General features: G+C 47.3%; 1 protein-coding gene across 1 annotated transcript in view; it reads right to left on the bottom strand.

Annotated features, from left to right (window-relative positions):
* The window catches only part of iqgap2 (IQ motif containing GTPase activating protein 2), a 405,429-nt gene that overhangs the window by 219,163 nt on the left and 164,078 nt on the right, over nucleotides 1–22,188 (bottom strand). The window contains exon 5 of the mRNA XM_070886141.1: nucleotides 6,489–6,565. Within this exon, the coding sequence (XP_070742242.1) occupies nucleotides 6,489–6,565 (77 nt within the window). The remainder of the gene's footprint in view (nucleotides 1–6,488; nucleotides 6,566–22,188) is intronic.

Genomic DNA, 22,188 nt, shown 5'->3' with positions numbered 1-22,188 from the left:
TATCAGTAACTATTTATACTGAGTCTCCCTTCTGCGCATGTGTCGAGTGAGAGTTAGGACAAACAGTCTCAGACTCTCCGCACCCCCCCAGCACAATTTACACTGATCCTTTTCTACGCATGTGCCCATCTGTCGACCACGTTGCCGCCACTGTGCCGAGCAGCCCGGCAATAACACATGGCCTCCATTGCAGCTCCGAGGCCCACACAGCACCTAGCCTCCGATCCATCTGGCCCCAAGAGGGCCCGAGGGTAGATGAGACAAGCAGCGGGCGGGGGAGAGCAAGACTAGGGGAGAAGGGGGAGGAGAGAGAGCGAGAAAAAAGAAAGGGAGAGAGAGCGAGAAAAAAGAAAGGGAGAGAGAGCGAGAAAAAAGAAAGGGAGAGAGCGAGCGAGAGCGAGCGCATGTGTGGTGGGGAGGAAGAGGGGGGCTGGGGTGAGAGAGAGAGACACTTGGGGGGGGGGGGGGGGTGAAAGAGAGACACTTGGGGGGGGGGGTGAAAGAGAGACACTTGGGGGGGGGGGGTGGTGAAAGAGAGACTTGGGGGGGGGGTGTGAAAGAGAGAGACTTGGGGGGGGGGGTGAAAGAGAGAGACTTGGGGGGGGGGGTGAAAGAGAGAGACTGGGGGGGGGTGAAAGAGAGAGACTGGGGGGGGGTGAAAGAGAGAGACTGGGGGGGGGGTGGTGATGGAGAAAGAGAGAGAGACGGGGGGGGGGGGGGGGTGATGGAGAAAGAGAGAGAGCCGGGGCTGGGGAGAAAAGAGTGTCTGCAGGGTTTGGAGGAGAAGAGAGCACGCGCCTGGGTGGGGGGGGGGGGGGGGGAAAGAGAGAGAGAGAGAGAGAGAGAGAGAGAGAGAGAGTGGGGGGGGGGGGAAGAGAGAGAGAGAGAGAGATAGACTGGGGTTTGTGGGGGGGAGGGGGGGGGGGAAGAGGAGAGAGAGGGGAGAGGGGGAAACTCGGGGAAGATGGATCACCTTCTTACAACCCCCTACAAGGCTCATCGTTGGAGTGGATGAAATCCAGAAGTCACAACACTGTCACTAATCACTTCATACCTAATACACCTGTTAACAGTCCGTACACAATGCCCCATCTATGGTGTTGGAGGTGCTGGGTAAGGCACTTTGGTTGGGGGGAAGAGATGTGTCCTTTGACTTCTGAAGTCAAAATGGATCATGTTACAATGTGCAAAGTTAGGCTCGGAGGTTCCATTCACACATTCCAGAGAAACTTCAGCTTGTGGCTTATCCTCCAAGGGGACCAATCAGCAATAGGTCATGTGATAATGGATAACAGAGAAACGGCTGCAGTTCAGTTAGTACAAATAGTCGCATCCGACAATGTTACAGGACAACTGCCACTGATTTAATCAGCACAGACAATAGCACAAATGTCAAGAGGGACATTCACACATTCATTAACTTTGGAGCCAGGTATGTTTTACCATGGAAGGTTTGCATTGTTCTACACAGCAGGAGAACTGATCATGTCCGCTCAGTCCGGTCTGGATCAGGGCATGGAATAAAGTAATAATCAAAAGGACTTAACCATCAGACGAGTCAACAGGAGAACAACGGGGAATATGTTTGAGATATTGTGATATGAATCCTTATAAAAGAGGACAACTTCGGAGCGTGGAGCACTGCAGTCGGGAAGGACAGACAGATGTTGGTCACCTGGTCCAGGCCTGCAATCAACACCAGAACAGCCAGCTACGTGGCTGATTGTAAGTTTCAGCCAAATCGTCGAGGAATTTGTCCGAGTAATTTTATAAGTTGCAGTCGAATCATGGAAGGGTGTAAACTGTGATATTTCAGATAACCTTGTGTATGGGGTGTGTGTTATTCCGGTCAAATCACAGAGGGATTTGTATGGTTGAGCCAAGCCCGGTGCTGTGTGTATTTTATTCGTATAAATCCTGAAGTCCAAGAACTGTTTGTAAGGAGGACGGGAACGGAATCCCTTACATCCCTGGAACCATTTGAGTAAATCTCTTCTGTACCCACTCCAAAGCCTTCATATCTTTTCTAAAGTGTGGTGGCCAGAATTGGACACAATACTCCAAGCTGGGGCCGAACTAGTGTTTTATATAGGATAGAGGCATTGGAGAAGGTGCAAAAAATACTAGAATGATACCAGAACAGAGAGGTTGTATCTATCAGGAAAGATTGAATAGGCTGGTGCTCTTTTCTCTGGAAAAGACAAAACTGAGGGGTGACCTGATGAAGACCTCTATCAGGTCATGAAGATTATGAAAGGGTGGACAAAGGGAAGATAATTCCACTTGCGGACAAGACCAGAACTCGGGGCCATAAATATAAGATAGTCACTAATAAATCCAATAGGAGAATTCAGGAGAAACATCTTTATCCAGAGAGTGGTTAGAATGTGGAACTCGCTACCACAAGGAATATTTGAGGTAAATTGCAAAGATATATTTAAGATGTATCCAACAGTCTATCGACTCTGGATCGGTTCCTATGGACTGGAGGGTAGCTAATGTAACATCACTTTTTAAAAAAGGAGGGAGAGAGAAAACAGGGAATTATAGACCGGTTAGCCTGACATCAGTAGTGGGGAAAATGTTGGAATCAATTATTAAAGATGAAATAGCAGCGCATTTGGAAAGCAGTGTCATGATCGGTCCAAATCAGCATGGATTTATGAAAGGGAAATCATGCTTGACAAATCTTCTGGAATTTTTTGAGGATGTAACTAATAGAGTGGACAAGGGAGAACCAGTGGATGTGATGTATTTGGACTTTCAAAAGGCTTTTGACAAGGTCCCACACAAGAGATTGGTGTGCAAAATTAAAGCACATGGTATTGGGGGTAATGTACTGACGTGGCTAGAGAACTGGTTGGCAGACAGGAAGCAGAGAGTCGGGATAAACGGGTCCTTTTCAGAATGGCAGGCAGTGACTAGTGGGGTACTGCAAGGCTCAGTGCTGGGACCCCAGCTATTTACAATATACATCAATGATTTAGATGAAGGAATTGAGTGTAATATCTCCAAGTTTGCAGATGACACGAAGCTGGGTGGTGGTGTGAGCTGTGAGGAGGATGCTAAGAGGCTGCAAGGTGATTTGGACAGGTTAGGTGAGTGGGCAAATGCATGGCAGATGCAGTATAATGTGGATAAATGTGAGGTTATCCACTTTGGGGGCAAAAACACGAAGGCAGAATATTGTCTGAATGGCGGCAGATTAGGAAAAGGGAAGGGTCAACGAGACCTGGGTGTCATGGTACATCAGTCATTGAAAGTTGGCATGCAGGCGCAGCAGTCAGCAAATGGCATGTTGGCCTCCATAGCTAGGAGATTTGAGTATAGGAGCATGGAGTTCTTACTGCAGTTGTACAGGGCCTTGGTGAGGCCTCACCTGGAATATTGTGTTCAGTTTTGGTCTCCTAATCTGAGGAAGGACGTTCTTGCTATTGGGGGAGTGCAGCGAAGGTTCACCAGACTGATTCCCGGATGGCAGGACTGTCATATGAGGAGTGACTGGATCAACTGGGCCTTTATTCACTGGAGTTTAGAAGGATGAGAGGGGAGCTCATAGAAACGTATAAGATTCTGACGGGACTGGGCAGGTTAGATGCGGGAAGAATGTTCCTGACGTTGGGGAAGTCCAGAACCAGGGGACACAGGCTAAGGATAAGGGGTAAGCCATTTAGGACTGAGATGAGGAGAAACTTCTTCACTCAGAGAATTATGAACCTGTGGAATTCTCTACCGCAGAGAGTTGTTGCCAGTTCATTAGATATATTCAAGAGGGAGTTAGATATGGCCCTTATGGCTAAAGGGATCAAAGGATATGGAGAGAAAGCAGGAAAGGGGTACTGAGGTTGCATGATCAGCCATGATCTTATTGAATGGTGGTGGAGGCTCGAAGAGCCGAATGGCCTACTCCTGCACCTATTTTCTATGTTTCTATGAAGCTAGATAAGCTCATGAAGGACAAAGGAATAGAAGGATTATATTGATGGGGTTAGATGAAGGGTGGGAGGAGGCTTGTGTGGACCTGTTGAGCCGAATGTCCTGTGTCTGTGCTGTAAATACAAAGTAATTTGACATTTCTATGCACTCAAATAGATTTATTTTTAAATACACACAAGTCTACAGTGTCGATACACAATTACTTTAGGTTTTTTGAGTTATCATCTAATCTTCATCCATTGCACACAGACACTAAAGTACTTTACCTGTCCAAGATATAGAGCTTAACATTGTGGGTAATGATGCATTTACACTGCCAAAGGTTGCTTTCCCATCTGCAGTAAACCAGGAATATAAATAAGATGGTGCTGCCATCACTGGAGGTGGTGTGTACCACCAAAAGAGATAGATTGCACAGGGGCCCCTGTGGGCAGCACCACCTCTGACTGCAACAAACTGAACATGGGGTTAATATCAGAGGTCAAGAGCAGCAATTTTTGTGCTTTTACATACTGTTCCATAGATAATCAGCCCAGATACTTTTCCCAAGTCGGATTATGTCTTGATTCATTATTATACAACAGGATTCTGCTCAATGTATTTACAGTTAAATTAGTTTCAGAGAATATCTCTATATAAACATCAGGTTTTTTTGAAGCCTTAGTATAACCCCCACTAACTCGTAAAATATTCAAGTTTATTTTAATGCCAGGTTTCTATGTAGAGAAGGCCATTAGATCATTGCAAAATATTTATTTTTACTCATTTCAAATCAGAAATGCCATCATAGCAGCATCAGTGACCTCTCAAAGCAGAACATGTGAAAAAACAAAATAAAAATGTGCTCAGATATTAGTCTCACAAAAATTCAAAAGGTGTCCCATGCCAGAGTCGCTGAAACTAGTTATTTGATATCCAGGTCCTGCCTTAATTATAGAAGAAAAAAACATCTTCCTGACCTGACCTCTGTCCAACACTGCCAGGATCAGCAGCTTGGCACCTAACAAGCTGGGCTATCCCATCATGCATTTAGTGCACAAACAATGTTCTATCTATTTCCCCCAAAAAGAATAAAAATCTGGGGTCATGTATTGGGTTTGACATTGGCCTTGCATCGCTGGGACCAGAGTTTAAACCCAACCCAGAATGACAGGTCGAAAGTCTCCGCAGCCTGTTGGCTGTAATGGTCCTGCATGCATTGAGCCTGGGCAGTGTCAAATCAATTTGTAGATAATGTAAACAGACAGCTCAAAACTACCCTGATGATTCAGCATTGATTAGCAATATTACTCACAGAAATCTCAGGATAGCTGGTGCAGGAAATGAAAATACACATCCACTGGTGCATAAAATTCAGCCGTTGATGCAGAAATAGTGTTAAAATATATGCACACACTGAATTGCAATATACCCACTCAAAGGAAGCATTTTTTACAATTTTCTTCAGAATTGTGGCTTTTAAACTAAAACTTTACAATAACAATGAGATTACAAATTACTATGTACCAACACAAATACTTGCTTAGAGCTTAAAAACAATGCTTGTGAGTGAACTATAAGGGAAATTAATTGTGGCCGACATTAAAAAACCTGCAAATGGTGGAATTGAAAACAATTGCAGCGAGAATGTAACCACAATAATTTTCAGTTTTCATCTAGTGACATGTATTCTGTAATAAAAACTAAATTCTGGTTTTGTTCTCATCTTCAAAACATCAGGGTTCGGATTAAAGCTTATAGAATCCAAACTAAGGACCATTTTAAACAGTTTGCTGCTCCTAGGTCTCATATTACAGCATGACAGATGACAAAGGAAAAAGTACCAATAGACAGGAAATCTTAACTGAGTCAGGAAGTGGCTAATGTTCACCACCACTGAGTAAAAACAGATACTCTACCACGGATAATTTCAGTAATACAAAATTGATCAGTGCAAAGAATGTAAAATGTGACGCCTCATGTACATTACTGAGGTCTCAGGCTCAACTCCAACCTTCACAGTAGAAGACTATGAACAGAAAAAGCCTAAATCTCTCAGTCACATGGAAGATAGCTCCCTTCAAGAGTAATAGCTCATGCGCTCAAACAACAAACTCAGAAACTGCTATGCTATAGGTTACATGCGAGCAGTGGAAGCCATGTTTGACAGGATGGGTCAGATGTCACTCATGTTAAAATGTGTGCCCTCATTTACCACAGAGGTGCTCCAATTCCAAATTAAGAGTTTAGATTTGGAAGGCTATATTGATAAAAACAATAGGATAACCTGGAACAAGAGGCAATTTTCAGGTCAGCATCAGATTCTGAACTCATAAGGATTGACATTAACTTGTACCATACCGTTTCATTCCTATGAGTTTCAACTGTTTAATAAGTAACTTTGCACATAGAGGCGGCAGTTGTCACTATCTGGGATTAGCTGTGTGTATGTGTGTGTTGCCAGTAACACAATAGGAGGCTAGATTGGCTATAAAGGAATGTTTAACAATAACAATGCTCCATCTCTAGGCAGTCACGATATCTAATCAACCTCCCATTACTTTCTAGGTTACCTTAGTGCGTGTATGCAGTAGATCACTCGAGGCATATTTTTTCGATCGTAAACATCTGTCGTCTCAGGATAAAAGATCTGAAAAAATAAAGGACAGAGGGGGGGAAAAAAAAAGATCTTTTAGCAACCAATCATTTATTAAAATTAGGTGCTATGTAAACATTCACTTGTAGAACGTCAGACTTCCTTTAACCAATATTTGCTCAATTTCATCAAGACTCAAAAATAAAACTGCCTTTTACAATAATATCTGCTGCCCATCTCTCCCAGTCTAGGATTTCATGCTTATGCATCACAAATTGTTTCCATCACTGATCAGAAACGACATATTATGCTGAATATAATTTTTGTTTCATAGTTTTGTCCATCATCATAGGCAGTCCCTTGGAATCGAGGAAGACTTGCTTCCACTCCTGAACTGAGTTCTTTGGTGGCTGAACAGTCCAATACGAGAGCCACAGACTCTGTTACAGGTGGGACAGATAGTCGTTGAGAGAAGGGGTGGGTCGGACTGGTTTGCCGCACGCTCTTTCCGCTGCCTGCGCTTGATTTCTGCATGCTCTCGGCGTTGAGACTGGAGCTGCTCAGCGCCCTCTCGAATGCACTTCTTCCACTTGGGGCAGTCTTTGGCCAGGGACTCCCAGGTGTCAGTGGGGATGTTGCACTTCATCAGGGAGGCTTTGAGGGTGTCCTTGTAGCGTTTCCGCTGCCCATCTCTGGCTCATTTGCCGAGAAGGAACTCCGAGTAGAACGCTTGATTTGGGAGTCTCGTGTCTGGCATGCGAACTATGTGGCCTGTTTATATGGGTCAAGTTTCAGGCCGACCCTAGAACGGCGCAGTCCCGACATGGACGCCCATTTTTTCGCGTCTAAAAGCGCGACAAAAATTTACCTCATAATTCTCGGGCTCCTTGCAAGTCCCTGGGAGCTCGGCGCGGCGTGCAGACAGCAGCGGGGGGCAAAGCCAGAGAGTCGCGCCGATTCTGCAAGTGGAGGGGGGCCAAGTCAAATGAGGGAACGTCGTGCCAGCAGCTTTGCGCGTGCACGTTGGAGCACGCACGTGCACGTTGGAGCACGCACGTGCACGTTGGAGCACGCACGTGCACGTTGGAGCACGCACGTGCACGTTGGAGCACGCACGTGCAGGTTGGAGCACGCACGTGCAGGTTGGAGCACGCACGTGCAGGTTGGAGCACGCACGTGCAGGTTGGAGCACGCACGTGCAGGTTGGAGCACGCACGTGCAGTAGCACAGAAACATTGCCACTCGGCCATTTTTAAAGGAACTTAAAGAAAAGTGCTGATTTGTCCCGTGGACCTCTGGAAAGGCTTGGAATTGAATTTTGGTGATTTTTTTGGTGTCTGAAGGAGTGCTTTTAGCAGCACTGTTGAAGAAATCACCTGCTGAAATCAGCGAGTGCTGCTTTTCGCTGCTAAACTTCCAGAGCAGGTGCTGCATAGGTGCATGCAAAATAAGGACTGTGTTTTGAAAAATAAAAGTGTGTCAGTTCAATACAGCAATGGAACAACATCCACCAAGAACAAAGAATTTCTTGCATGAGTAAGTGGAAATATTAGTCAACGTCATTGAGCAGAGATGGCAGGAGCTCGATACCAGCAACAGAGGTCGCATAAAAGTGCCACCAAAAGAAATGAAGAAACGCTGGAACCAAGTTGCAGAAGATTACTGCGCAGTGGTGCATACCATTAGATCTGAAAGCCAGTGTAAAAAGAAAATGGCACGACCTTGATCAAGTAGTTAGTGTAAGTAATATTTTCATTTTTTAATGTAATCGTAATTGTAACGTGACTATCTGTATGTCCCACCCTGCAGAAAGACGCACTCTGTAAAAAGTTATATTTTACTCTTTGCAGAAGCAATTGGCCCACAACAAAAGGGAAGCAACTCGAACAGGAGGAGGCACACCCAATCTACATCCACTGACACCCTTGGAACAGAGGGTAACTGCTATGATGAGTCATACATGGAGAAAAGCAATCAGTACAGCACAAGCTGGGCCCGCACGTGAGGAAGAGGGTAAGTCCTGAAAATGCATCTTGGCCCTTCAAATCAACCTGCTGCCTGGCCTGCTGTGTGTGAGAGTACTCATGCCACCCATCCTGCCCCCTCCCTTGCTGTTAAACATTTGACTGTTCTGATGTATTTTGCAGAACACGATGATGACGATGATGATGATGATAATAATAATGATGCTGCTGCCAACCCTGAGGATCCTGAGGATACAGAACAAGAACCAGTGCAACCAGATGCGGACGATCCAGACTGGATGTTGGCGGCAATGACTGAAATGTCTACAGGGGAGAGCTTCCAAATTAATGTTTATGAGCCCCCCATCAAGGGGCATCAGTGTTTCAATCCCTTGCATAGGTTCTGGTCCCACCTTCCATGGTTTTGATTCTGACGTTGCGGGTCCCAGTGGTGTTGCTGGTGTAATGCAGCAGTTTACAGCCAGTGCCCCACCATCCAAGCCTGCGCTTCCCACACGCATCGGTTCTGATTCCACCTTCCATGGTTTTGATTCCGACGTTGCGGGCCCCAGTGGTGCTGGTGAAAAAATGGAGCAATTTACACCCATTCACCCACCATCCCAGCCCATGGCTCGCACTCGAGTGCTGTCGCCTGGAACACCGAGCACCCCACCGTCCCAGCCCGCGCCTCTCTCTCTAGTACTGCCGTTTGCAACACTGAGCGTCCCACTGTCCCAGCACGCGTCTCCCAGTGCAGTGGTGCCGCGAGGCAGACCCAGGCAGAGGAGAAGGAGATTGAAGACACGCCCTCCTGAGATGCCGCGTGCAACAGATGCGGGTTTGGTCTCCATACCCAATGCCACAACCTATGAGCTTACCCGATCACTCATCGGTAGCGTCAGTGCAGTGGGTGAAGAGGTGACGGTCCTGACGGGAGAAGTAGGAGTAATGACATGGGAAATTAGGGAGAGAATGTCAGGGAGGGCATGCAAGTGTCGGCACAGGCCCTCATGGAAATAGCTGCTGCAATAAGGGCACACAGCCCGGCCAATCAAATAACACTCCCATGAAGAAGTGAACATTCACTGAGATATGGATGAGAGATGGTTGCAGCCTTTCTTTGCTGCTTTTGTTCTTATTATTGATGTAGCTGTAGTAGCGTTTTTCAAATTGAAGTTGCTTTGTAACTCTACAACTTAAATGATCTTAGTGTTTTTAAGTGATCTTATAATGCAAATGCTCACGTTTTGCACCTAAAAAGTGATCCTGAAGTTTAAGTGATCTTAAGATTGCAAGATTTTTCACATTGAAATTGTTCTGCAACTTTACAAGGTTTATAAGTGATCTTCAAGAGTCATTTTCAAAAGTAAAGTTTGATACAAATATTTTATTAAAGTGACGTTAACTTTTCAATAAAATATTTTTTCATTAAAACGGAATCATCTTGCATTAACACAACATAACGTAGGAACAACTGCAAAAAATAAACATGTCCATGCGCAACAGTGGTCGCAGAGCCCTCAGGCATCAGTAATTGAAGTGTTCACGGATGAGCTGCTGGCGCAGGGCTCGAGCAATCGTTAAAGGAGCACGATGGACCGCTCTCCTCCGACCTCGTACTCCGGCATCAGGCACTTGCATGCTTTCCTGATCATCATCATTATCCTCATCCTGCTCTTCCAAAATACTATCAGGCACTGGACCCTCACATGGGTCTTATGGTTCCACTACCAGCTCCTGCTGCCTCATGATGGCTAAATTATGGAGCATGCAGGACACAACAGTGAAGTGACCGACAATCTGAGGAGAGTATTGCAAGCGGCCTCCGGAATGGTCCAGGCATCGGAAACGCTGTTTCAATATGCCAATTGTCCTCTCAATGATGCTGCGCGTCGCAATGTGCGCCATGTTGTATTGGCGGTCAGCTTCTGTCCGTGTCACGCGTAGGGTCGTCATGAGCCAGGTGGTCAGGCCATACCCTTTGTCTCCCAGTAGCCAGCTCTGCCCCGCTGGCTGCTGCTCAAACATGTCAGATATAACACTGTCGTGTAGGATGAGCGCATCATGGGTGCTGCCAGGGTATCTCGCATTGACTGACATGATGCACTGCTTGTCATCACACACGAGCTGCACATTGATGGAGCGGTAACCTTTTCTATTCCTATACTGCTCGGAATCCTCCACAAATGCTCGCAAGGCGATGTGGGTACAATCAATGCAGCCTTGTACCTTTGGGAAGCCAGCAATCCTGAAGAAGCCCACAGCTCTCTCATGGATCGCTTGTGCGGTCATTGGGAACTTGAAGTCATTCCTCCGCGCACACAGTGCAGCCGTGACCTGGAAAACGCAGGCATGTATTGCACGTTGAGAGATGGCACACACATCTCCAGTTGTAGCCTGAAACGATCCCGAGGCATAGAAGGCAAGTGCAGCTGTTACCTTCACTGCAACAGACAAGGTAGTTGGCGTTCTGCTTCTGGGCTGCAAATCTGCTCTCAGCATATCACAGATCTCAACGACAACTACTCTGCAGAAAGGCTGCCTTTTGACACAATCAGCCTCGCTCAAGTCCAGATACGAGCGCCTGGCTCGATATTGCCGACGTGGGTAAGGTCTCCTGCCCATCAGCCTACGGGCTATGACGTTCCTGGTGCGGTGAGCTCTAATTAACTCTCTCCTATGCAGTGAAATGCTGGCGAACCATTGTATAAATCCGTGGTATTGACAATGCAGCACCCATTCTGCAATTACAAATTTAAGTTTCAAACTGGCTATCTGGCTACCTGTCCCTGGCCAAATGGCCTCAGCCTCCCTCACAGCTCGAAAGCTGCTTGCTGTGTCTTCGACTGCCGTCAGCCACTGCCGCCACCCCTATCCCGTGGCCGAATGGCCTCAGCTTCCCTCGCAGCTAGAAGGCTGCTTGCTGTGTCTTCGGCTGCCACTGAGCCACTGACGCCGCCCCTGTCTCCTACGTGGAAGGAAGGCCTGCCTGAAGCACCACAGCTCAAAGGCTGCCGTTGTTGTTGGGCTGCCGTCAAGTCACTGGCACCGCCCATCTCCTACATGGAAGCACCGCAGCTCGAAGGTTGCTGCTGCTTCACGCAGGTAGAAATATTCAATATTTTGTATTTGCTTTGTTTATAATTTTTTTATTCAGGATGGCTCTTTATTTGTATAAGACTGTTGAATGCTTATAAAATGTAATTACTTCCCTTCCCGCCCCCCCCTCCCCCCCACCGCCGTTCCCTACGCCCGATTTGTAACCTGCACCTGATTTCTAAAGTGGAGTCAAGGTTTTTCTGAGCGTATTCTAATTTAGTTTGGAGTAAGTTTTCACTGCCTAAACTTTCAAAACGGGCGTAAGTGGCCGGACACGCCCCCTTTTGAAAAAAAATCTGTTCCAAAATGAAACTGTTCTAACTGACTAGAACTGGAGCAAACCAAATGCCGAGAATTGCAATTTCTAAGATACTCTCTGTTCTAAACCAGTTGCTCCAAAAAAATTGGAGCAACTCAGGCCAAAACTTCACCCCAATGTTTCTATGAGTTGAGTGAGTGTGGTCAGTGCTTCAATGCTGGAGATGTTGGCCTGGATGAGGACGCTGACGTTGGTGCACCTGTCCTCCCAGGGAATTTGTAGGATCTTGCGGAGACATCGTTGGTGATATTTCTCCAGTAATTTGACGTGTCTACTATACATGGTCCATGTCTCTGAGCCATACAGGCAGATATTACTACAGCCCTGTAGACCATGAGCTTGGTACCATGAGATTTGTCCACTTAAATATAGAACCACAAAAAAAGTGATAGTAAAAATAAGGCTATTACAGTAATATGCAGGCAGAACAATATGCTGCACATATCAAAAATACATGCAATGAGAGAACAGTCATTGGCCAGAAGCTGGCTGATCAGACATAGCAAGGGAGCAGTAGTAGTCAAAGTAATTACTGGAGTTAGGCTTGCCAGAGGCCTAGCCTACTGTGCTCCATGAAACAAGTCTGCTCCAATTACATCAATGATTGGGGGATGCATCCTGCAATGGCTCCACTGATTGCAACGGAGGTAGTGGTTTCAGACCTTTTAAAAACAGCATGAATATTCCAACTTATTTTTTAATTTGCAATGGAGGAATTTTTTAAACAAAACGTACCCCCACCGGACATCCTTTACCCTATAACCTAATCTCGAAAGCATACCCATTACTGCACCATTTCAAAATCCACATCAGCTAGCCTTAGTGGTGTAGATTATCCATCACCAAGTAAAGGAAGTTCAATACCATGGACCCATACCCTCAATAAATGAAGACAACATTGCCCAAACTCAGTCCATGCACAATTTTTATAATGACCAGGAAAAGACTGCTCCCACATGTTGGCTAGATCCAAATCAGCATGGTCAAAGGATGGCACTGTAACTCACTATATACCATCCATTTTCGCTGCTTAATAGGCTAGTTAAAATAACAGTATTTTGAATACATTTGATTCCTTTTAGAATGGTACAAGATCCAAACAGAATTCTAATTGATGCACTTCATTCGGCTGCACCAATTTGTTTTCCATTGTGTCTCACTAAATTGAATGTCAGAGCTAAAAGTGCTGGAAAGTGTTGGCCAATTTGTTGCACTTTTTGCGCCCTTTTAATGAACGAAGGGACGATTAAACTAGAGAGGAGACATTTTTATCCACTATGTACCCAGTGCTGGCATCAAATGATATTGAAGGTGAATACAATATGGGCCATATGTAAGGAGTTTTCCTTGGGTTTTATTGAAAGCATGATTCAAAACAAAGGGTCTTTGACAAAGAACATAACATGAGATATAGGAACAGGAGTAGCCCATCTGGCCCCTTGAGCCTGCTCCGCCATTTAATAAGATCATGGCTGATCTGATCATGGACTCAACTCCACTTCCCTGCCAGCTCCCCATAACCCCTTTACCCCCTTATCGCTCAAAAATCTGTCTATCTCTGCCTTAAATATATTCAATGACCCAGCCTCCACAGCTCTCTGGGACAGAGAATTCCATAGATTTACAACCCTAAGAAATTTCTCCTCATCTCAGTTTTAAATGGGTGGCCCCTTATTCTGAGACTATGTCCCCCAGTTTTAGTTTCCCCCACGAGTGGAAATATCCTTTCTGCATCCACCTTGTCAAGCCCCCTCATTATCTTATATGTTTCGATAAGATCACCTCTCATTCACCTCCAATGTGTATAGGCCCAACCTATCTTCATAAGTCAACCCCCTCATCGCTGGAACCAACCTAGTGAACCTTCTCTGAATAGCCTCCAATGCAAGTATATCCTTCCTTAAATACGGAGACTAAAACTGTACGCAGTACAATTGTAGCAGGACTTCTCTGCGTTTATACTCCATCCCCCTTGCAATAAAGGCCAACATTCCATTTGCCTTCCTGATCACTTGCTGTACCTGCATACTAACTGTGTTTCATGTACAAGGACACCCAGGTGCTGCATATTTATAAAATCTTACAATATTTTCCATAGTTGGAAAGCTTAGTTGGCAAACAAACTTGACTTGGAGTCAAGATTTTAAAGTCCAAATCCTGCATCGGGCCACTCAGCAGTATAACCTCCAGAGGTCAATGAAAGCAGTTCAACAAATGTCAGAGCTAAGCAGTAGGTACACAAGTAGCACTGGCCATATGCCACATTGCCAAGGAAACTTGCCAAAATGCACTCCTAGCTCAAGATCAAGAAAATGACATATTAAACTATGGCGAGACTGAACTCCTGGTGAACTTCTAACCTTAACCATGTAGTAAATAATAATTATACAACTACATGTTAAAAAGCTAAACTGTTCAGCTAGGATTACAATGCTGAATGATCACAAATCAATTCACAGAAATTCCAGTCACCCATGTTTGAGCGTTCAATTTTTTAAACACATGTAATTTTGACACAGCACATCAGGCATCCCATGTAAAAGATCAGGTAGTTTAAAATAAATGCCCAGAAACTTTACACACGCACATCTGCACAATTGTTTGGAATTACAAGTTTTACTTATCCACCAGATATTAGCTAAAATTAAGAGAACTGGTTTTAAACAGCAAGTGACCACATCAGAATTTTCCAACTGGGCAGGATTTAGTAGCTTCCCCATCTACACTCCAAAAAGGCACAACTGGAGTACAAAAGCAAAATACTGCGGATGCTGCAATCTGGAATAAAAACAGAAAATGCTGGAAACCTCAGAGGGTCAGGCAGCATCTGTAGAGAGGAAGCAGAGTTAACGTTTCGGGCCGATGACCCTTCGTCAGAACTGGAGAGTGTTCGGAAAGAATGGATTCTTAACAAGCACTGAAAGGGGATGGGGAAGAACAAACAAAAGGGAAGGTCTGTGATAGGTTGGAAGACAGGAGAGATGAGAGAGACAAATGCTCATGCCAGGAGTTAGAAAAACATTAGTCAAGATAGTGTGTGAATGGTGGGATAATGACCAACTGCCATTAGAGACGAGGAGAAAAAAAAGAAACAGGCCCTGGGGGAGGGATGGGGAAAGCGAGCCAAAGATTGGCAGCGGCTACGCTCTGAAATTGTTGAATTTAATGTCGAGTCCAGAAGGCTGCGAAGTGCCTAAACAAAGATGAGCTTGCGTTGAGCTTCATTGGAACAGTGTCGGAGACCGAGGATGGAGGCGCCAGAATGGGAATGGAGTGAAGAATTAAAGTGACAGGTGACCAGAAGCTCAGGGTGAAACTTGCGGACTGAACGGAGGTGCTCTGCAAAGCGGTCACCCAATCTGCGTTTGGTCTCCCCAATGTAGAGAAGACCACATCATGAGCAGTGAATACAGTATACTAAATTGAAAGAAGTACAAGCAAATCATTGTTTCACCTGGAAGTAGTATTTGGGGCCCTGGACATTGGGAAGGAAAGGAGGTAAACGGGCAGGTATCGCATCTCCTGCACTTGCATGGGAAGGTGCCGTGGGAAGGGGAGGGGGTGCTGGGGGTGACTGCGGAATGGACCAGGGTGTCGCAGAGGAAGCAGTCCCTTTGGAATGCTGAGGGGAAGATGTAATTGGTGGTGGGATCACGCTAGAGGTGGCGGAAATGGCGGAGGATGATCCGTTGAACGTGGAGGCTGGTGGGGTGAAAGGCGAGGACAAGGGGAACTCAGTCATGGTTCGGAGAGGGAGGGGAAGGGGAGAGAGCAGAGGGGTGGGAAATAGAATGGACACAATCGAGGGCCATGTTAACCACGGTGGAGGGGAACCCTCTGAGGAAAAAGGAAGACATGTCAGAGGCACCGGTGTGAAAGGTGGCATCGTGAGAGCAAATGCGACGGAGACGGAGAAACTGGGAGAATGGAATGGAGTCCTTACAGGATGTGGGGTGGGAGGAAGTTTAGTCCAGGTAGCTGTGGAAGTCAGTGGGCTTTTAGTGGATACTGGTCGAAAGCCTATCCCCAGAGATGGAGACGAAGTCGTCAAGGAAGGAAAGGGAAGAGTCGGAGATGGACCATATGAAGGTGAGGGAAGGGTGGCAATTGGATGCAAAGTGAATGAAATTTTCAAGTTCAGGGCGAGAGCCGGAAAGGGCACCGAGCTAGTCATCAATGTACTGGAAAGAGCGACGAGGGAGGGGACCCAATTGGACTGGAACAAAGAAAGTTCCACATATCCCATGAAAAGGCAGGCAGAGTTAGGACCCATGAGGGTTCCCATAGCTACACCTTTAATTTGGAGCAAGTGAGTGGAGTTAAAGGAGTTCAATGTGAGAATGTCAGCCAGGCAGAGGCATCATCATCGGCAGTCCCTCGAAGTGAGGATGACTTGCTTCCACGCTAAAAAGGGATGAGTTCACAGATGTTTCAATGAAGGACCTAATATTCCAGATCCCAAACTACATCTTGGAGGGTGGAAGATGCCTGTCCTTGGATTTTTTTTAAACGTGTGGAGGCCTTTGCACACCAGCCACCACGTGGGCTTGACAGAGCTAGGTCTTGGTCCAGTGGCAAAGATTAACCAAGATTAACTGGAGACCAGCTCTGATGCACGGACCGAGCGCGCACACATTGCAGTATGGCAGGGGAGGGCGGTGGTGGATAGGGACTGGTTGGGCCTCTGCTCAAGGGAGAAGTGGAGTGCCCTCAGGCCACCCTGGTGGGGGATGGAAGTGTAGAGCGATTGGATGTCCCTGGTGAAAAGACGACGGTTGGGGCCAGGAAACTGGAAAAGTGATGGAGTGCGTCGGAGTTGTCGCGGATGTCGGTGGGAAGAGAGTGGTCACGGGGAGAAAAAAGTCGAGATAGGAAGGAATAAGTTCTGTGGGGCAACAGGCTGAAACGATGGGTCTACCGGTGCAGTCCTGTTTGTGGATCTACCGGTGCAGTCCTGTTTGTGGATCTTGGGAAGGAGGTAGGAGCGGGCTGTGTAGGGTTGGGGAACTATGAGGTTGGTGGCTGTGAAGGGACGATCTCCAGAGGAGAAGAGGTCAGTGACGGTCTAGGAAATTATGGCTTGATGTTCAGTGGTGGGTTCATGGTCCAGAGGGAGGGTAGGAGGAGGTGTTAGAGCAAATTGCTGCAAGTTCAGAGAGGGGTAGGTTGGAGTGAGTGAGGGGAGCAGAGAAATTGAGACGTTGGCAGTTTGCAATGAAGAGGTCTTGAGAAGGTGAGGCAAGAGGGAGGGGTCCAGGTAGTGCGAGAATTCTGGAAACTGGAGAAAGAATCAGCTATGCAGGGGAAGACTCCTGGCCGAAGAAGTTGGCACGGAGGCGAAGGCGGCGGAAAAAGAGCTCAGCATCGTGGCGAGCTTGAAATTCGTTGAGGTGGGGGCGTAAGGGGATGAAGCTCAGGCGTTTGCTGAGGACTGATCGTTCGGGGTCAGAGGGGGGGGGGGGGGAAGGTCGGGGGGGGGGGGGTAGTAAAAACACGGCAGGGGGTGAGATTGGAAAAAGGGATGGAATCAGAGGGAAGTGTGGGGGAAGGAGGATCCGGAGGGGCATTGGAGTACAGTTCCATGGGTGCCATCAACTCTGATACTTTTCCCACTTAATCATTCTTCATAGGCTTGTCATACATTGAGTGTTGGCACACTATTTGAGCATGAGGGGCCTATTGCCTTTGATAGGCTCCGCTTGCATAAATTGGATTGTGACGAGCAGAGCAAGCGCCAGGCATGCTCTGCCCAGGATTCTTCAGTGCCCGCTGAGGTCTAAGCAGCGGCAACCAACAGAAGGCAATTTTTCTTTCAAAAAAATGTTCAAAATATGTTTTTGTGGATCCAGGAGGGGGAGCACTCCACCGTTACATCGCCATCCTGTCCTGGGACTCTCTGTAGATTGAGATATAAATATTGGCCAGGACATCGGGAATAACTCCCCTGCTCTTCTTCGAAATAGTGCCATGAGATCTTTTACATTCACTCGATCGTCATCTTTTAAAATGGGCGAGCTGCCTGTGGAGGTGAGATAGGTACCGGCAGCCCACTCAAATAATGTAAGTGAGGCCCTGGGCACCCAAAAACAGGCCAGAACCAATGTCTAACCCCATAATCTGTTTAAAATTGAACCGGTTAGGTTAAAAATAGAGACAGAGAGATGATCATGAAGTTAAATAGAACCTCCCCGCCACCCCACTCCACCCATTACATCTTCATAATGAGAAAGGTTTCATCATTTGGACCCTCCCCAACCAAGCAGCATGTCATACTCCAAAATCCAGATATATTTCCTGGGTCAAACCAAGAACTGGCTGCTAATCTTTCCGCTCCCCAAATTTCATTCTCCACCCTCCTCCCCGGCTTTCCCTAACCCACTTCAATCCCCCTTTTACACTAACATTTCAGAATGCATCCCTCATCCACAGACTCCTCTCCCCCCACCCCAACCCCTCCTCCTCCCAACCTCCATCTAGCAGCATTTCTCCTCCCCCACTCAATGCCCTTTTCTCTCTCCCACCTTGGTTCCATTATGCCCACCCTATAATACCGCTTGACTTGAAAAATTCAAATTGGCCTCAAATGCTTATGTGCAATGCCACAGGAGATTACATCAAAAGTAGGGGGTTTGGCAAATACCGATAGATTGTAAAAGATTACAGGAGGACACAGACAGATTCAATTTAACATGGACATGTGCGAGGTAATGCATTTTGAGAAGAAGGTAATGAACATTTTTTTTCCAAAAGCTATCCGCCAAGAAATATATTATCGAGGGTCACTATAAAAGGCCACTGAAGTCACAAGTATAACTCAGCCATCCATCAGTAGGGGAAACAGGCAGTTTAAAAAGCACAGGTGGGTAAATGCCCTACATAGTTCAATGCCGAAATCACAGAGACCAGGGAGGTTCCAGCTTTGATCCCTGTGGTCTGTGCTGAGTTAACTAATTGCAAATAGGGCAGTGGTGCAGACTTCTACCAATTAAAAAGTCAAAAAACCTGCAAATTCTAGAAATCTGAAATGAAAACAGATGTGTTGCATATTTCTAGTATTTTGTGTCAACATCTGAGAAGATGTTAATATTGTTGTGTGGACCCTTCTGTTAGAATCCAGTGTAAGTTGGCCTCAATATCCTTTGGAGAAAATTAAACAGATTCTTAAAATTATTTGTTACCAAGTTAATATAAAAAGGACCGGTCAGCTATGGGTCCTTGGTTAATATAAAAAGGACCGGCCAGCTATGGATCCTTGGATAATATAAAAAAGGACCGTCAGCTATGGGTCCTTGGTCAATTCAAGCCACGAGATGCTGGATAAGAGTGTATTTTTCTGAACATAAATTGAAGTGGAGCTTAAGCTAGCATGTATCCTAAACTGGGAATATACAATTCTGCAAGTCAATTTATTTTTAGGAAATTACCATAAGAATAATTGCAAGAGAAAAATAAAAAGATCATGTTTGAGTAGCAGGAAGCATTCCCCTGAACACAGAGATTAAATCACATTGTTAGGGCAGTAGAAAGTAAATAGTTCTGCAATGAATAATAACTAATGTGCACACTGGTTGCAAAGAGGGGAAAAATGCTCCAACACTCAATGGGAAACAAAGGAAGCAATCACACAGCATTGGCAGATTAACCACCAACTGTTTTCAGCACCATTATTTCATTTTAAAGGCAGCAGATATACTGCAGTCAGTTTTAGCAAAAAGGATTGGAGTGATTTCACAAGCTTCTTAGAATTCCTGGTACATCTGTTTGGAAGAACACAGGCCCAAGTTTCCACATGATTTACTCCCGATTTTTTAGGAGCAACTGGTGTAGAAACATAGAAACATAGAAAATAGGTGCAGGAGTAGGCCATTCGGCCCTTCTAGCCTGCACCGCCATTCAATAAGTTCATGGCTGAACATTCAACTTCAGTACCCCATTCCTGCTTTCTCGCCATACCCCTTGATCCCCCTAGTAGCAAGGACCTCATCTAACTCCTTTTTGAATATATTTAGTGAATTGGCCTCAACAACTTTCTGTGGTAGAGAATTCCACAGGTTCACCACTCTCTGGGTGAAGAAGTTCCTCCGCATCTCGGTCCTAAATGGCTTACCCCTTATCCTTAGACTGTGACCTCTGGTTCTGGACTTCCCCAACATTGGGAACATTCTTCCTGCATCTAACCTGTCTAACCCCGTCAGAATTTTAAATGTTTCTAAGAGGTCCCCTCTCATTCTTCTGAACTCCAGTGAATACAAGCCCAGTTGATCCAGTCTTTCTTGATAGGTCAGTCCCGCCATCCCGGGAATCAGTCTGGTGAACTTTCGCTGCACTCCCTCAATAGCAAGAATGTCCTTCCTCAGGTTAGGAGACCAAAACTGTACACAATACTCCAGGTGTGGCCTCACCAATGCCCTGTACAACTGTAGCAACACCTCCCTGCCCCTGTACTCAAATCCCCTTGCTATGAAGGCCAACATGCCATTTGCTGTAGAACGGAGTATCTTAGAAATCGGAATTCTAGTCAGTTAGAACAGTTTCACTTTGGAACAGAATTGTTTTTTCATAAGGGGGCGTGTCCGGCCACTTACACCCGATTTCAAAGTTTCGTGAGTGAAAACTTACTCCAAACTAACTTAGAATGGAGTAAGTGAAGATTTTTGTACGCTCGAAAAAACCTTGTCTACACTTTAGAAAATCAGGCGTAGGTTACAAATCAGGCGTAGGGAATGGGGGGCGGGGGGGTTTAAAGGGAAGTTTACAAACATTAAACACTTCAGTTTTACAAATAAAGAGCCATCATCAATAATAAATGATAAATACATCAATAAATCAACCAATAAATCAATCAAAAAAAATTAAGAAGAAATAATTTTTTTTTTTAATCAATAAATAAAACATTTTCTACTTACCGCCTGCAGCACCGGGAGCTCTCCAACAGCGTGCTGGGATGCCCCCCTCAGTTTGTCTCTGTCAGTGTCTCTATCTCTCTGTCTGTGTGTGTCTCATTCTCTGTCTGTCAGTGTCTGTGTTTCTGACAGCATGGGGGGGGGGGTGGGGGAGGAGATTGGGGGGGTGGGGGAGGAGATTGGGGGGTGGGGGAGGAGATTGGGGGGGTGGGGGAGGAGATTGGGGGGGTGGGGGAGGAGATTGGGGGGGGGGAGTGGGGGAGGAGATTGGGGGGTGGGGGAGGAGATTGGGGGGGGGAGTGGGGGAGGAGATTGGGGGGGGTGGGGGAGGAGATTGGGGGGGGGTGGGGGAGGAGATTGGGGGGGGTGGGGGAGGAGATTGGGGGGGGAGGTGGGGGAGGAGATTGGGGGGGGGAGGTGGGGGAGGAGATTGGGGGGGGGGAGGTGGGGGAGGAGATTGGGGGGGGAGGTGGGGGAGTAGATTGGGGGGGAGGTGGGGGAGTAGATTGGGGGGGGAGGTGGGGGGGGAGATTGGGGGGGAGGTGGGGGAGGAGATTGGGGGGGGAGGTGGGGGAGGAGATTGGGGGTGGGGGGTGGGGGAGGAGATTGGGGGGGGGGGTGGGGGAGGAGATTGGGGGGGGGAGGAGATTGGGGGGAGGGGGAGTGGGGGGGAAGGAGAAGGGGAATGGAGGCTGAATGGGCCGGGCCCGAGACTTCGGGCAGGGCCCTTCCCCAGCACCAGATTTACAGGTAGGTGGCATTGGGTCGGGTCGGGGGGCTGGTGGGAGGGAGGTCGGTTCGGGTCGGGGGGAGGGAGGGAGAGGGAGGTCAGGTCGGGGGGAGGGAGGGAGAGGGAGGTCAGGTCAGGGGGAGGGAGGTCAGGTCGGATCCGGTCCGGGGGCGGGGGTGGGGAGAGTGGGTGTCGGGTCCGGTCCGGCGGGTGGGGTGGGGTGAGGGAGCGGGTGTTGGGTCCGGTCCGGGGGCAGGGGAGAGCGGGTGTCGAGTCCGGTCCGGGGCAGGGGGGGTGGAAGCGGGTGTCGGGTCTGGTCCGGGGGCAGAGGCGCGGGTGTCGGGTCCGGGTGGCGGGAAGCGGGAGTCGAGTCGGGTCGGGAGGAAGCAGGAGCTGGCCGTGGGAGGAGCCTTATTCACGCAGCCCCAGTGAGGCCATTCGGCCAGGGCTAGGGGCTGCGTGCTTCGGGCCCCTCCCACACAGTTTCGGGCGCCTGGAGCTACTGCACTTGCGTGCCCACTGTAGCGCATGTGCAGAGGTCCCGGCACTGTTTTCAGCGCAGGGACCTGGCTCCGCCTCCTACAGCTCCTGCTGCGCTGTGCCGAGGGCCAGAGGACCTGCAGGGAGGTGGAGAATACGGAGGTTTTTTTTAGGCGCACTTT

This window comes from Pristiophorus japonicus, chromosome 1, assembly GCF_044704955.1.
Source record: "Pristiophorus japonicus isolate sPriJap1 chromosome 1, sPriJap1.hap1, whole genome shotgun sequence".
NCBI lineage: Eukaryota > Metazoa > Chordata > Chondrichthyes > Pristiophoridae > Pristiophorus > Pristiophorus japonicus.
The sequence above is the reverse complement of the archived record's forward strand: the minus strand, read 5'-3'. Positions and strand labels throughout refer to the sequence as shown.